Source organism: Castor canadensis, chromosome 17 (genome assembly GCF_047511655.1).
Source record: "Castor canadensis chromosome 17, mCasCan1.hap1v2, whole genome shotgun sequence".
NCBI classification, from domain to species: Eukaryota; Metazoa; Chordata; class Mammalia; order Rodentia; family Castoridae; genus Castor; species Castor canadensis.
Window position 1 is genome coordinate 69160228 of NC_133402.1, and position 17657 is coordinate 69177884.

Here is a 17657-nt window from a genome sequence, read left to right on the forward strand (position 1 = left end):
GTGACTTGAGTATTATGACAAATAATCGAGAAGTTTATGTAGTAAGATAAATCCTGAGATAAGCAGGCATACCTTACTTCTCCAAAAGCCCTACCGTCAGCACCACCCACAGATAACCACTTGCAACAATCTAGTAAATCAACTCAAAATTAAGAAACTTTTACAAGTTCACATTGGATTTAACCACTTGATCTAATTTACAGATGGAAAAAGTGTCTCCAGCAAGTTCTGAAATTACAGATTTAGAAATGGAAGCTTTACTGCTGTCTCTGCCACCAGTAGCAAAACATGTTACACTTTGTCTCTTCACTCCCCCATCCCCAGGAGAAACAGGGATGTTATTATGTGGTCTTACTTCCTATCCTGACCTCTGTCACTTGGGTTTGAAGGGCATAGTTCCCACTGAGTTTAAAAGACCGAGCTCTGTAAAATACTTACGACCAAGGAACTGACATTTTAATTCTCAGAACATCTGAATATAAAGTTTTTCTATTCTTCAGAGATTATGTCATGGTGATGCAATTTGCAAAGCTGCAACAGATACAGTCTTGACTTTCAGGGACACTTCTTGGATCTTCACCTGAAGGAGGACAGCTCTGGCAGGTCAAAGTTGAAGAGCTGGCAGTGTTTGGGAGCATGGCCTTTCCATTCTCTGGCTGCAAAGTCACTGCAGGATGATAAATGGCCGCTGTCTGCACTAGGCAGAAAGACGCTTCTGACCAACCACATGGCGGCTAGGCCCCATCCAGACCTGGCTCCAACTGGGAGTTTGAGAACAAACAAAAGGAAGAACTGCAACTGTTAGACACGGCAGGTCCCACATTTCTGGAGCCCAGAGCTGGTTCCTGCTGAAAGCACCAACAGTCTCAGAAGTGAACTGAGCCCTCCTCCCTGCCCCTCCCCTCCCCGCCCCTCAGGTCCTCCCCCTGTCCCCCCGCCCCCCGCCCCCCTGTCCTCCCCGTCCCCTCCTCCCCCTGTGCCCCCGCCCCTCCCGTTCCCCTTGTCCCCCCTGCCATCCCCGCCCACTCAGGACATTAGGACTGTTAGGAACTCCTGGTCTTTTAAAGCTGACTTCACCCTGGCCAGAAAGCACCCCTCAATGCCTTCGCTGGGGTCAGAGTTTCTAGCTTCAAAGATGAAGTTCCTGACTCCTTCTGGCTAATCGCCCTCCTCGCTGTCCACTCCTTTTAGTACTCTGAGCACTTCTGTCCCCTTTGTCCCGCCAAGCCCCCAGCGTCCCCTTCCCTCTCTGGGTCCCTAGGACGACCTTCAGGCTTCTCAAGCCTTTCCTTGGCGCGGCCCTTTTCTCCCTGGCTGGCCTTTTTTTTTTTTTTTTTTTTCAACTGTCCTGGGCTCCTCAATTCTTTACAGAACCCTCAGCGTAAGATTTAAATTTGAAAAATTTTTAAATCAAGAAACCGCTCCCCCGGCTCAACCTGGGCCCCGCCCACCGCCTCCCTCCCTCCCCTCCCCTCCCCTCCCCTCCCCTCCCCTCCCCCTCCCGCCGGCACGCGGGGCCGCAGGAAACCGGAGGGGGCGGGGCGCTGACGTCACGACGCCGGCGCGTCACGGAGCGGCGGCGGCGGCGCTGGCGGCGGCGGCTGCGGCAGCGGCGGCATTTTAGTCAGCGGCGGCGGCGGCGGTAGCGGCGCTGCTGCGGCGGCTGCTGCTGTTGCTGCTCCTTCTCCTCCTCCTCCTCCTCCTCGTCCTCCTCCTCCTTCTCCTCCCAGCATCCCCGGCGCGGCCATTTCAGCCCCATCTTGGCGAGGGGAGGGAGCTGCAGCCGCCGCCGCTTCAGCAGTTTGAATTTGTTTCTCCGGGGCTTGCGAGGAGCCGGGCCGCCTCTTCCTCCTCCTGCTCACCCGGCCGGGCGCTTCCCGTGCCGCCGCCGCCGCCGCCAGCAGGGAGGAGGCCGTCGCGGGCCGGCTCCCCGACAGGGGCCCGCGCCTCCCCGGGCTTCCGCCGCCGCGGCCGGCATGGCCCCGCGGCCGCGCTCCGGCTAGAGCCGGGCGGGGAGGAGGCCGCGGCCTCGCCGCTCGCTTCCCGCGCCCTCGTCCGTCCGTCCGTCCGTCTGTCCGTCCCTCCCCCACCCCCACCCGTCCTCCCGCTCCGCCCCCGGCCCGCCCGGCCTGCGTCTGGCCGCGCTCCCGTCGTCCCCGCGGCGCGGACCGGAGCAGGAGGCCGACGACGGACGTGGACATGTGTCCCTCGGCGGCCGGCGCCCGCAGCCGCCCGTGACCGCGGACTCGGACCGCGTCTCGGGGGCCGCCGGGCCCCGCGCCTGCCCTGCCCTGCCCTGCCCTGCCCGGCGGCCTGGCCGCTTGACCACCATGTCCAAGATGCCGGCCAAGAAGAAGAGCTGCTTCCAGATCACCAGCGTCACCACGGCGCAGGTGGCCTCGAGCATCACCGAGGACACCGAGAGCCTGGACGACCCCGACGAGTCGCGCACCGAGGACCTGTCGTCCGAGATCTTCGACGTGTCCCGCGCCACGGACTACGGCCCCGAGGACGCGTGCGAACGCAGCTCGTCCGAGGAGACGCTCAACAACGTGGGGGACGCCGAGACGCCGGGCGCCGTGTCCCCGAACCTGCCGCCCGCCGCGGCCCCGGCCGTCACCGCCGCGGCCGCCTGCAGCTCGCGCTTCCGCGTGATCAAGCTGGACCACGGCAGCGGGGAGCCGTTCCGGCGCGGCCGCTGGACGTGCGTGGAGTACTACGAGCGGGACGCGGACAGCAGTGTGCTGGCCCGCTCCGGGGACTGCATCCGCCACAGCGGCGCGCCCGAGCCCGTGGCCGAGCGCGACAGTGGCCTGGGCGCCACCGCGGGCTCGGTGCCCGGCGCGCCACCGGGGCCCGACTCGGGGACGGACAGTGCGGGACACCTGCCGCCCGCGCAGCCCCCGGGCCCTGGAGACTCGCCGCAGCACGTGGCCGGCCCGCCCGGCGACGCGGCCACCGGGGCGCCGCCGCTGCCGCCCAGCGGCCAGACGCCCGCCGGCCGCAGCCCGCACGCGGGGCCCCCCGAGCCCCCCGACCCCGCCGCCGCCGCCCGGAGGAAGTCGGAGCCCCTACCTCAGCCGCCGCCCACGCTCCTCGCGGACGCGCCGGCCGTGAGCAGCCTGGCCACGTCCGTGTTCAGCATCGCCATCCCCGTGGACGGCGACGAGGACAGGTACGCAGAGCCCTGTCCCCCGCGGGCCCCGGGGAGACCCTAGCTAGCTAGGAATGGAAGGTGCGTGGTGACGCAGCGCTGCCCGCCCCCCGCCCCCCCCACCCAGGACTTGCTCCCAAGTCCTTTCCCAGGGCTTCCCGGCCCCGTTGAGGCTGTTGGAAGACGGTGTCACCTGCACCGGTGTCCACTGCAGGGAAGGGAGGGAGGGACAAGCGTCCCTGTGCCCGGCCTGTGCCCTGCAGTCAGGACAGTAAGTGCCAAGGCCTTGCCCGGCTTCCCTCCTGGAAGAGGAGCCCTGTGACCGGCGCTCACGTTTGCTGATGGTGTAAGGACGACTCGGTCGCTTTGAGGCAGTGTCGCATGTAAGGCTCACACAGCCACATTACAGCGTGTGAAAGTTACAGAGAAAGTTGCAGGTATTTTACACCTGGACACTTACTTCGTGGGATTTTTGAGAAGTTATTTTTAGGTAAATTAAAAGGTCATAACTACTTCTCTGAGTTCCCAGAATAATTGGTGTACACAAAACAAAGGCCTGTGAAGACTTTCTCTGCCTGTCTCTTAGTCCCTTCACATCCTTTTCTCATTAGCCTTGGATTTTTGGTCATGTACTTCTGTTGGTTGAAAATGCTCACTGAAGTTCACCTTCTCTGCTGTTTATAATTCAAAGTTCCTCTTTTTTGTAGGTGACTGGCTTCTGGGAGTCTCTCTTCCGCTTGAGAACTCTTAGGGAATCCCGCGTGTCCAGATAGCTAGTCATTTCACAGCGAACACGATGGCACTGTCAGTAAGGAAACTTAACTCACAGGCCACTCAGAAAGCCCCTCCTTTTACAGTTGCTCCATTTTCACACACAGGGGCTCACATGGAATGCACTTTTCACCTTTGGTAATAATAGTCAACAGGCTCCTTCCTTTTCTGGCTGCCAGAAGCCATTTTTTCAAAGTTGGTGTTACTTGCCTCTTCTAGAAATGACTGGGTTCCAGTCTCCCCTCCTGTCCATACACATGAACTCAGAATGAACACGTGTTTCCCTCCTCTTCACCCCTCTGCTCATACAGCATATGCGATCAGACGGATCAGAACTTTAATGTGACAGGGCAGGAAGCTCAGATCTGTTGACAGAAGGAAGCTGACATGCCTGCTGTAGGGTATGACCTCAGACGCCTGTACTTCTCTTACTGATTAAAAGTGGGTCATCTCAGAAATCTCACTTTCACACACGAGTGTTGAACTACAAACTAGCGTGTCATGGTTCTTCCAGTTGAGCAGTTGACCCACAGCAGGGCTTTGCTGTGCAGTCTCATTTAAACGTGCCACTTACTTCCCTCACCTCAGTCTTTGAAAATCTGCATTGCTTATCAGATAAGCATTTCTAATTTTTGTTAATAGTCTTTTATTCTTTTTCAGCATGTTAGCTTCCAAAATGTAATCTTACACATTTGACATTTTAAAAATCCCTGGACCAACACACCTGGTGAAGGAATGAATCCATTAAGTAGATAGAGTACTTTTTTATGGAAAGCCCTTGTAGAAGAGGGCATTCTGAAGTTCTACACCTGAACTTCAACAACAGTTTTCCAGGCATAGGTCTAAATTACCGAGATGAGTACTTTTGAGGAAACAGTACTAACTAGAAACGTTCATTTTAATGTGATGTGGGCTTGCTGCTTAAATTAAAATACGCAAAATGTAAAAGAAACAAATTGGAGCCAGAGGTCTTGAGTAATTATGACTTAAATTTTGTGAATAGATCAACAAATTCAGATGCTAAGGAAATATTTGTAAATAAAGTGTTTGCTTTTTTTTTTTTTTAAAAACGGCTTTAATAAGCAGTTTATGATTTTGAGAAAAAGGAAATGGAAGATTAACAAAAAAAGATTGAGGTGGATTTTTGGTGGATACATCGAAATCCTATCTTGTGATTTTGGTTCCATTACTTAATACAAAGGCCTGTATTGACTCAGTTTTGAAATAATTTATATTTGAAGAACTAGGCATTATATTACTACATTTTACCTTTATCACACCTTCAAAACGCTGCTGGTTTTGAATGAAAAAAATTCTTAATCATCATTGCCTACTCACCTTGCATTATTAGTTACCATTACCATTAAGTTGATTTATTTTCCTAGCTGTTTTCATCAGAAGAGCTTTGGTTAGTTATTGAGACTCTTCAGATTGGTTTTGTGTAAACTGGTGCACTCATTGAAAATAGAGCTCACAAAGAATTGAGTAGCCACTGTAAACAGTGAACGTTACAAAATTCGTTGAAACTACCTTCACATTTAACAGATGCCTTCACGGTTAATTGGAGGAGGTACAAAATATTACTGACCCTAAAAGGAACACAGTACAGATCGCTTTCCATAGATAACTGACCAATGTGAACTCTGGAGGCTGCATTCCAGGAACTCCTGTGAATGGCTGTAACTGTGAACTGTCAACTGCAGCCCCACTGACTGTTGAAAACCTGGTCGAAAGGATCCCTTGGTGGCTTATAACTCTATCGTGTTACAGTTTCATTACTGTAGTTTGCTAACTATCTAATAATAATTCCAGTACTTCTGATAATTCAAAGTGGTGTGTCCTGGTATGTGCTATAAATACAAATTTTGCTTACACACTTATGTGCATGTATTATAATGGAATTCTATTTTTTACTTGACATGTGAGAGGATTATGTAAATGTATACCTTGAGGCAGAACTGTCACTCCTGCTTTAAAGCCTATAGGCACTTTTTAGAGCTCAGTTACATGAAAGTCTTACTGCATTTTTCAGTTGTTAAAAATGAAAGCCCGGTGCCTGAATCGGTACTTCATAGGAGTTTGTATTTATTTATCCAAGTATGGAGGTAATGTTGCCCTTCCAGCTTTACGTGTGTAAATCACACACGAGATAACCATTTATACTTATCTAAGACTTGGGCGGAGTATTCCTACCAAGAAGAAATCCATGTACAAAGTCATGTGTGTGTTAACTCTGTTAAGTGTAAAAAAGTGTTCTGATACTGGTTCATTGATCAGAGAGAGGTATCTGATTGCTAAAATATACTTAAAAGCCTGACTATAAGTAAAGGAAATTACAGATTGCCAGAAAGGCTGATGAGTTCCCAAACAACCTGCAATTCCCAGAACTAAGAGCTGCATCAGTTGGAGTTTGGCCTTTGATATTCATAGGGACACGTGTTTGAAGGTTTTTTGTGGACTGATTAATATGGGCCAAACATTAGTTAATTATTTAGGGGCTTACGTGTGTATGGATTTCATATATATAGTAACTTTCCCATGGAACCCAGGTCATTATTACACTTAGTAGGCAAGCAGCTCTGTCCCACCTGAGCCATACCCTCAGCCTACTTTAGTAAAACTTGTTTTCCAGAGAGTGTCAAATCACAAATCTTGAACAAGGTTGCCCTTCTGAGAAGCCACTTTGTATGTGTGCTCTGCTTCCTAGAATAAATGTAATTCCCTTATACTCTCAAGACTTCTGGTAGCACTGATTGGAACTGGTGTGATCCTGTTGCTTGCTCATTTGGAGTGCTGTGGATCTTTCTTTGCAGGAGCAGAGATTAGAAGCAGCCTACTCTAGTGTCCTCTAGTAACTGGCAGCAGTCAGCCCACCAAACATTAAAGAAACCAAAGAGAGGGATGGTGGTTAGGAAAGCTGGGGTTGGGAAAGGATAGGTTGGTAGCAGATAACCAAGATGGAAGAAAGTAGAGTAGAATGACATGAAACATGGTCTTGGAAGGAAGGAGCTTGTTTGCTACTACTGGGAATAGTGGTGTAATTTTCTTGAATGATTGTTTTGCACCAGTACGCGTTTCCTTTTCTGAAGAGATGCTGCTTACTAACTGCATTGCGCCTTAAGTAGGTATGAGGGAAGCTATCCAAAAGCAGACGCCTGCCGAATGACCGTGTTCATGTTCCCCGGTGATTACTCATAAACAGAAAAGCAGATTCTCAGCATAAGTCTTAATAGTTGACAGAAAAAACAGACCATCTCGGAGAACAAAACCTAATCAGGCTGTGGCTGTAACTCGTTGGCAGAGTGCTTGAGGAGCATGGGCAAGGCCCTGGTTCAATCCCCAGCACCTCAAGAAACAAAAAACCCTAGCTCAGAAAGTTTACTAGTTGACAGCATTTATAGGCTAGTATACAGCAAAACTCCCGGATTGGAGTAAATCCTTTAAGCCTGTCGTTTTTCTTTATACTCAACCAGTTGACTTGTGAGTCGTGGCTATTGTTTTAGAAGGTATGATACTAATTACTACATCCACAAGGAACAGGCATGCCTGAGTCATTGGTTTAATGTCTTACCCACAGCAACTCGTGGACTTAATAGATAACTCAATATTTGTTATATTCTTAATCTCGCATAGTTCAGGGCAAAAATTAGTTGTCTTCCATAAAGATTTAGGAGCAGTAACCAGCTTGCTTTGTTCCTGTACCTCGTTCCATGACACTAATTAATATACTTTTTAATAAGTACACTTCAAATTTGGCTGGTAATATTTAAGTTGTATCGAGTAGCTGCTTTATCTCTTAAGATATTTGCACAGTTTCCACTTTTAAATTTCACGTGTGCTGCTTTGACTCTTTCTAATTTAAAACCCCAAACTAGATTTAAGTATTTAGTCTTAGTTCTTTATACTCATGCTAAAAAGGTCTTTCTTTAAAAGGGAGGGAGGGCTGGTGGAGTGGCTCAAGTGGTAGAGTGCCTGCCTATCAAACATGAGGCCCTGAGTTCAAACCCCAGTACTGCACAAAAAAAAAAAAAAGCTGTCATCCTATGTTTGTATAATGTTTGTCCAATTACCTACAAATATCCTTGCTATAAGCTTTCTCTAAAATTCAGTCAGTATTATATGCAGAAAATAAACTTTGTGAATAAGTGTCAATTAATAAATACTGCTGGTGGATTTTAAATGTTACTCTTACTATTTTAGGCTGCCCCTTTCCATTATTGCAGAAGTAAATTGTTTAATCTGAATAAAGGGTTTCCAGAGCAAAATTCAAAGCCCACTAGTTTCTATAATAGAATTGAATTCAGTTTTACCAAGTTGTTCTGTCCTTTAAACCAAAACATATGGTTTAACCTAAGCTTAGAAACAGAAACAAAGATAAAATCAAAAGAAAGGGACACGTTTGATTAAGTAGAATCATCAGCGGAGTGTCACATACCCACATGCCGTACAAGTGACCGTTACAGACGGTGGAAGCAGACATACTTGTACTAAAATTCACTGCTGCAGCGTGAGGAACTTGACCTTAGGCAAGTTGCTTAGCCATGTAAATCTCTTTGTCCACATGAAAAATGAGGTTACCTACCTTGGACAGTTTGAAAGTATTCATTTTGCAAGTAACGTGAATAATCAATAACACAAGGCAATATTATGGTAAGCGTACATCACAGAAATGGGAAGAGTTCAGTGTCCAGACTACTTTCCAGATTTTACCTTGACATGTTATGAATTGTGCCAAGAGTCTTCAGCTTTGATCTGCAAGTATAATTCTATGGCACCCATGTAGTCAGAGAAAAGGGATACTGTTCCAGGCTAGAGAAGTCATGATGTAGGAGTGAGAAATAAAGCAAACTGTGTTTGGATCTTGACTCTTCAGCTACTTTGCTGGTTTATTTGGTTAAGTCATTTAGCTTCCCTCAGTTTTTCTCACTGGTAAAGTCAAAATTTGGGACTTGGTAAAATTTTAAGATTCCTTCCATGTGCTAGGAATGGTGGTACATGCCTGTAATCCCAGTTACACAGGAGGGGGAGATAGGAGGATCATGGTCTATGGCAGGCCATAGGCAAAAAGCTGGAGACCCTATCTGAAAAAAATTGCGGCAGAAAGGGCTGGGGTGTGGCTCAAGTGGTAAAGCACTTGCCTGCAGTATTGCCCTCCCCAACAAAAATTCAAAATACGTAGAACAGAATAAATTGAAAGCTTTTCTGGTCTGTCTGTTCTCCAACCAGCATTTTCTGTCCTCAGAATCACCCCATTATTTAAAAGGGTCATTTACATTAGGTCACTGATAAAAGAGAGGATTTTCCAAGCTGAGGGAAAAGGCAGCTTGTATAATGGTATGGAAGAGAGAATTCATCATTTGGGAAATGATTTGATTTAGTTGGCAGGAAGCGGAATGAAGGGCTTGAAGGTCATGGTAAGTTTGGCTTTCAATAGTAAGCTTATGGTTGCTATTAAAGGTATTTCTCAGAGCTTTTATTTTCAAAGTAGCGTTTGTCCCACAGCCACATCAGAACTCCTTTCAGTGACTGTTGTGTTTGAAACTGAAATCTTGTGATGAAGTGTGTTTAGGGAGTACTGAGCCCCAGAGTCAGGATTCTCGATTCTCATTCCATGGCATTCAATAGAATGTGTGCCACGGTTGAAATTTAAGGATTCTGTTTGCCTCACTGTTACCTCCATCCATGGCAATGGAAAAGTCCCTGCTCCACCCCCCGCAGTACTGGGTTTGAACTCAAGGCTTCATGCTTGCTAGGCAGGTGCTCTACCACTTGAGCCACACTGCCAGTCCCTCTATCAAAAGGTGATTTTTACACAGAACAATTTGGAAACTGTAACCCTGTATTAAATGGAAACCAAGCTTTACGCCAGACTCTGCACATACATAATCTCATTGATCTTCTCAATAACCTGTAAGGAAGGGATCTTTTTTGTGGAATGAGGAACGGAGCTCTCAAGTGACAGACCAAATACATCTTCAGCTCCAAAACCAGTGGTTTTTATGTTCCCAGAGCTTTGCTTTATTACTTGGTAGGTCATGATGTGGGAGGAGAGAAAAGTTACTGTAGCCACTGATGTGTTAGTATGGTAACCCTTTATCCAAAGGATACTTTAACCTTTTATAATCCTCAGATACTATTGGAGATGGCCCTTGTTGATTTGCTTTCTGTATTTCCCTGATTTCTATTTAGATTTCTGAAGTTGAGCTTTGACATGAGAGAGAGGTGTTTGCTGAGTTCGCTGCTCACATACCTTTCCATTTAAACTACCATAGCTTTTGTAGCCTAGTTTGAGGTGTAGGGCAGATGTGGTTTTTTTTCCTCTGTATTATAGTTACCCAACAAACATGATACCTTGCTAAAGCAAGTAGACATGTTACATGCTTTTTGTCACTTTGTGATATACATGTTTCATATACTTGGAAATGTACTCGACAGACTACTTAGTATATAAAGTAGGGAGGAAAGAATATATTTTATTCAGTGGTTCTGAAAAATGTCTAGGGTAGGAGAACAGCATTTTCACTTAGGTGGCTGAAGTTAATTCAGTGTAAGTACTTCATCGGTCCTTTATTTGAATGGTAGTTTATATTGACATCAAAGAAGTTTTTAGAAAACTGGTTTCAAAATTTATTTCTGGGGCACAGGAGGACTTGTGACCAAAGCTGCATACAATTTAATATTTCTAGTAAGTTTTTATATTTTGGTTGCCTCTTGATGCTTTCAGGTTTTATAGATTAACCTTGAAACGGCCCTATTAACAGAATTCTCCCCTCAGTTTTTGTGCCATTCTAAAACAGCTGCAGTCTTTGATGGTCATGCCCATTAGTATTTGCAAGTGACTTTTCCTTCCCTCCCTTGAAGTTCTTAATTAGGTAGGTTTCAGAGACTTGACTCTTTATCTGTGTGTAATAATATTTTGAGATTTATCATTGTTACTTGCTTTAAAAAAAAAAATAGGACCTCAGTTTGTGGCAACATTCGAGTTGAAGTATTCTGGAAACAAAAAACTTTTGTGTCTGTGTGTGTGTCTGTGTGTGTGTGTGTGTGTGTGGTGATGGGTATCAAAGCCAAGGCCTCACATACGCTAGGCAAGTGCCCTAGCACTGAACTATGTCCCCAGTCCTAAATTTGTTTCTCCTAAGACTCAGTTTTTTAACCCTAGAATCTATTTAAATTTTCTGTAGTACATAACTGTATAAGACTAAACAGAGTCATTTTACAAGTTCTTTTTACACCCTAAAGTTTACTGTATCTGCAAGTATGACCTTTTTTCACTTTACATTTGGCTTGCACGAAACATTGTACTATTACACAGAAAAAAATCCTGGAATTTCATAACTTAGGTCATGTGACTTCATTTGAAACCAATTTATTTGACAGATGAATTTGCTTCAGATTAAATATTTATATTTCCAAGTCAGGAGATCTGAACTTCTTTTTGTTCTTTTTTAAAAATGTCATCCTTGTATTTTAATTCCAGATGTAGAGAATAACTTCCAAGTTTACTCTTTGTTAGTCTGTTTACTCCCTTCCTCTTTAGGTCATTCCATTTAAACTTGAGATCTCAGGAGGCTAGTGAACTAGTTCCCATATGGTCCTGGGCAGGCCTGATTTTTAAAAAGAAAAAAAAAAAAAAAAAACGAGTTTTTAATTGGTTTATTTGGTTCTCATTCAATTTGGCACCCTGATTTCTCTACACGGTGACAAAAATTGCCTTACAAATGCATCTTGCAAGGATGTAAGATATTAAACAGTAGTTCAAAACCTCTTAAGCCTTGTTATTGGCAGATCTAGTCAGTGCCTTTGATTGCCTTAGGCCTGGTTAAGAGAAAAGGTTAATAAAAAAAAAAAGTTGGGGCAGGGAAAGAATCATAATTAAGCCATCAGCTGCTGTGGTGGTTATCTGGTCTCTAGATCTGTGTGTCTGTCACCTACTGGTTAAAATTAAAAATGATTTCTTAAAATAATTGTTAAAAATCCAGTATATAACACAACTTGAGTCTTAATGGGAGTTTTGTAGTCACAGAATTCTCTTGTGTTTTATCTTATTTGATGATCACTGATGTAAACCTTGGAAGTAGTTGTCTTATTGTACTTAGAGTTCTGTAAATTTAAGGGATTTATTTGCCTGTTGTAAATGGCAATTGTTTGCAAAGTTCGTTTTGTATCTAGATCATTGGCTGTATCTCAGGAGCTTTAGATGCAGCCTCAGTATTTCAGTCCTGTCAGACTGGACAATAGAATCGTTGTTTAACATAGTGGTTTTGGAGCATAAAAATTGGGATCATCCACCAGGCAAGTCACTTCTGTCCGGTCCCGTTTTCTGATCTGTGAGATGGGAATAGGAACTTTTACCCTTGTAGGTAAGCGTTGTGGAAGTTGAGTTAATGAGGCACTTAGAATAATGTCTGGTCTGTAATAACCACTTACGTCCTTAGTGTTGCTGTCACTCTGCCATAGCATGGGTCAGTTTTCAAAGTGATGTGACAAGTGTTTGCTAGCTTCCCAAAAGTAAAGGTTGTTGAAGGAGACTTAGAACTATGCTGGAGGAGAGAGAACTGTACGGGAGCAGGTGTGTCAGAAGTTCAGGGCCTTAAGAACCTACTCCTGAGATACAGAGGTGTATCATGCATACCGGGAGCTTGCCCAGATGGGCCCCAGTTAGGATGCTGTGGTGTCAGCCCTCGGGAATGTGTCCCTAGGGTTGTAGAAAGGGACAATAATACCGTGAATAGACTTCTGCCTGTAAAGGGGGCATTGTACTAATATAAGAAATTAGAGAGCTGATGTACAGTGACAGTACCTTTTCTTTTTCTTTTTTTTTTTTTAAAAACTAATCCAGAGAGACCACACACATGTAAGTGGATTCTGAAGGTTGAAATATGTCAAGTTCATCCCAGGAAAGGACTCTTCATCATTCATTATCAACCCTTCCCACTTTTAGCAAATCATGAGAAAGGTATAGGTTAATATTTTACATGAATTCTGTGTCTGAGAATAGCTTTGTTACACTGCTAGACCAATAGATATTTATAAAGGTGTGTGATACACTATAGTGTTGATAGCTACACTCACATGTACACACATCCACAATTGGATGGTACTATTTTTAATATCTGTTAATAACTTACTGCTAGGACATTTTAAAATTTCTTTCAAAATGTTGTTTTAAGCACGTATATTAAGTTTTTTCCTTTTTATTTTAAAGCAGTCACACTGTATTAGAAATCTGAAATCTTCCATTTTTTTTAAAGTAGTGATTTTACTGCACATTCTCAATCTTATTTCCATTTGATTCTGGATCTCACAGGAATCCTTCAGCTGCTTTCTACCAAGCGTTCCATTTGAACACGTGTCAGGAATCAAAGAGCCTCTGGGATAGGTATGAAAACTTGCATATGAATGCATACATGCAGAGGTGTATGCATGGACTGCTTCGCATAAACTCTTCTGGGTTAATTTAAGGGGGTCACATGTATCTAGCATGAGACAAGCAGCAAAATAAACCAAAAGGCTAGTCTGTATTTTACATAGACTAGAAACCTACCTGTTTCTCATTGCATTTGTGCACATTGAGCGTATTTATGTTTTGAAGAATTTACGCATTCTATTGAATTTTATGATACAACAGTCCCTACATTTTAATGCAAAAAAAATTCTATAAAATAAACCACAGGTGCTTGAATTTTTGCTCTATATGATTTCTCTGTAAAAGCTGTAATAAAGGAAAGCAAACTATTACTTCAAATTTAAAGATTGGTGGAGGGACAAGACCTGGGTAGCAATAGTCATTTAATTTTTGACAAGAAGTTTTAACATGAAGTTTGTTTACTAGAATTCACTAGATCTGTGTTATGATTTGTAAGCCCCTGAAACAGCTTGCTTTCTCACAGAAATAGTGCATAGATTTATAAAGTCTTGGAGTTCATTTTTGCGAAAAGACACTTTGGTTTATCTTTCTGCTTATCACACATTTTAAGTAGCATACGCTCTGCTCAGTTACTTTGCTGAATATTAGCACTCCATCATTCTGTGTTTAATTAATTGCAGTTGAGCTCAAACAGTGTTTCTAAACAATCACACAAGGCTTGTTAGATTCTTTTAACTGCCTGGCAACGCATTGTCTTCTGATACAGTTTTGGATAACACTCAAAGTCAACTCCACCTCTTTCACTAGAAAAGAGGGATGCAAAATGCATGTACGTATCCTATTAAGACATGCTTACCTTGCCCAGAAATGGTAAAACCTCATTCTTAGGCTTGATTTGCTTGTGCGTGCTACTCTAATGATATTTTCTAAACAAAGTATCTTAAAGTATCTTTTAAATAGTGTGTCCCTTAATTAACCAAAAATGTTTTGAAACAATCACTTTTAGAACAGTAAGTTTAAAAATTTATAGTACCATGTTTATAAAATCAATTTTAAGTAGTTCTGCTGTAGCAATATACATTCATAAATAAATGTAAATTATATGAAACAAATATGAAGGTTTAGCTACTGAAATAGTTTACCAAATGTTATCAGAATCTAAGTACTTTGGGGTGTACCTTGTACTTTTCCTGAAGAAGGAAGAAATGGTATTCTGTTCATAAACATGGTGAATGCAGCTCTCACCTGTGCTGTACCTCTGACTTCCCGCTCCTGAGCGTGTGCTATTCTCAGCAGAGCAGGGCAGAAGGCTTGCGCCCAGCTTTACGATCTGCATCAAGTCTTACAGGGGTCCTTTTGTTGCCATATAAAACAGCTCTAGTGGCTTTAATCATCATTTGTGATAGCTAAATACTTCTTACCCATTTTCTTTTTTAGATACCAGATTGTTTTACGGTATCAGAAATGAGGCAAGTTACTGTATCTGTAGTTTCTTAGAAGTTAAAAAAAAATTTTCTCTTCTTGGAGCTTGTTGTCCAGAGCCAAAGACATTAATGGACACTTATCCATTAGTGTGTTACTGCAGAATAATCCGAACTTAGATTCCTGATCAGCCATTCTTCACTGTAAGTCGGCCTTGTTGGTGGCAAGGTGACAAACCCAACCCAGCTGGGAGATGATCAATGACCCCCTTTTGATTTTTTTAATCTGGCTTATTAAATTTTCACTTGAGAAGACCAGTAGTGGCTAGCTTTATTCTAAATTGTACAAAAACCTATAGACTTGTTGATAGGTGTATCAACTAAGAAAGTATTGTATTAATTCATTGCATACGGGCTGAAGATTTGTGGATGTTAAGGTTTAAAAAATATTAAATAGAACTTCTGACCTTACTTGTTTTGGATTTCACCAAATTACCTTGTTCACTTTGACTGTTGTGAATTTAGATTTTTTTTTTTAATAGTAACTTTCCAGAAAAACATCTTACAGGGGTGATTCTGTTAGTAACTAGAACCACTCGAATTTAGGCCATATGTTCCTTATGTTAACTCCTACCCTGTTCACTTATTTTGAGGCAAAAGTTTGGCAGATCGTGTTTCAGACACTTATGAAATCTTGGGATGATCTACAGTGGGGGGCAGCTGTTAAGCCTCATGCTTCTTTTCACTAAACATTCCATAGATATCTGAAGACCCTGATTTTGCCCACTTGAAAGACCGCAATCTCCCCTCCACTTCAACTCCCCCACTCCCACCCCCGCCCCACCCCAGGATTCTTTCAGTTTAGCACAGGATCAAAATATGAGTAGCCTAGCTATACTTTTCCCACATCAACTTCAAGTTCTCTAATGGCCCTTTTGTTTCCTTCTCTGCTTAAATTAAAATTAGCAAATTGAGAGGCTTTTCAACAAGCAAATTGCCTCTGCTTATATTCAATATTCTCTCCTGGGGATAGTCAGTGCTCCTTAGTTACTGTATTAAAGTGAAACTGCTCTGAAGCCTCCCTTTCCATCTTTGTGGAGTTTCTGTCTTCCCTGTGTGTCACCTGCATGGTCCTCGGGTTAGGCAGTGAAGCCATCTTCCACCCAGTGTAAGGATCGTAAATACTGACTGATAGCTCAAAAATAATTAATTCAGCCCTTGATTAGGAAGTCCTGTTTACTCAAATGAATAATGAAGCTTACATAATTAGCTTTCTAGGAGAGTATCTTATCATGAACTAGATGTTGAGTGATAACCTAGCATGTTAGCATTTTAGAATAGTGACTTTATTTTTTGTGGAACTGGAGTTTGAACTCAGGACCTCACCCTTTCTAGGCAGGTGCTGTACCACTTGAGCCACTGTACCGCCCTTGTGTTGGATATTTTTGAGATGGGGTCTTGAGGACTATTTGCCCAGGCTGGCTTCAAACCTGGATCCTCCTGATCTCTGCCTCCTGAGTAGCTGGGATTACAGGAGTGAGCCACTGGCATCAGCTCTAATTTGAGAATTACCAAATTAAATATATTCTTAGATAACCTTGAGTATTTTGTGTTAGGAATATCATAGGTCTCGATGAGATTTCACTTTTGAGGCAAGGAGTAAACTGGATGTAAGCCTCTTCTGTCAGTATCGTGGGTGCCGTATGAGATAATGTGTTTTGCTCATCCTCTACGAATGTATGGCCCCGTCACTAACCAGGACTTGTTTCCCAAGTAGTATGCTCCACAACATGGCTAAGCAGATTTTGATAGGACTTCTCCAAAATCTCTCTGATGAAATGTAGCTTGTATTGGAATTCATAGATGCATACCTCAACTGAAAACATCTATGTAACCACCCACAAGATCTAGACACAGGATATTATACACCTCCTTCATGACCTGCTCATGCCCCTCCAGTCACTTCCTGTCCCTGTCCTAACTGCTAATGCTGCAAGTAGACTCTTACACTGTGTATTTGTGTCTGGCCTCTTCCCTGTTGTTTATGTTTGAAACTCACCCTTATGTTTCTACGTAGTTGCTGCTCTTAAGGATTTATGATAGTGGGGTATTTGGCTACCGGTTAAATGTTCTCTCCTAATAATTATTACTTGTGAATAACTTCAGAGGCTAGACCCGAACCATTTTGTAGCCAACCTAAATATAGTTCCTGATAATTTGTACCTTAATTTATTATCTGATTACATTTTAGCCTATTTAAAGACACCTTGTAGAGAGTAATCCAAGAACCCAAAAATCAGAGAGCAAGATTTTTAATGACCTTTTAAAGGTGTTCCTCCTTTCCTTCTTCCCTCCCTCCTTTCTTTCCATCCTTTTTTCTCCTTCCCTCCTTTCTGTTTCCCTTCCTCGGCTAATAATTTTGAAATCATTTTAGATTTAAATTGAAGTTGTAGCCATGGTTCTAGCTTCCGTAATAAGCATTTATCTGAGGCACCAAGTCTGGTCTGTCTTGGTGTGGGGATGCCTTTCTCTACAGTTACTATGTGGGGACAGGTCAAGGTAGTAGGGATGGTTCATCAGTGGTAACTGAGGTTTTTTAAGCTATAGCCCAGATTTAGATGAAAACCTAAGGACATGCTTGTAAATGCTCATATGACTTAAAGCAAATGATAGCTATCATCAGATGAAGGATTTATAAATACAGCTGTGTGAAGCACATACAGAAGTTGAGAGATTGAAAGAACTTACTGGGAGGTTGAGCAATACCCAAATGTGTAGTCATCTACATTTTATGAAACTGATCAGGCAGTGAAGGCCTATAAAACAACAACAGCAACACAAAAACCTACAGAAAACTAATATGTTAGGCATTGTTAGTAGAATTAGACTAGTGTCACAAAATGGAGACAACTATTGTGTGTCAAGTTCTCAATTTTTTTTG

The 17657-nt window shown here is 43.6% G+C and overlaps 1 protein-coding gene across 1 annotated transcript in view; it reads left to right on the plus strand.

The window, feature by feature from the left end:
* The first annotated feature begins 2227 nt into the window (after window positions 1-2227).
* Tsc22d2 (TSC22 domain family member 2) overlaps window positions 2228-17657 on the plus strand; it is a 50579-nt gene continuing 35149 nt past the window's right edge. The window contains exons 1-2 of the mRNA XM_020156335.2: window positions 2228-3175; window positions 13236-13307. Coding sequence (XP_020011924.1) covers window positions 2331-3175; window positions 13236-13307 — 917 coding nt within the window. The 5' untranslated portion in view covers window positions 2228-2330. The remainder of the gene's footprint in view (window positions 3176-13235; window positions 13308-17657) is intronic.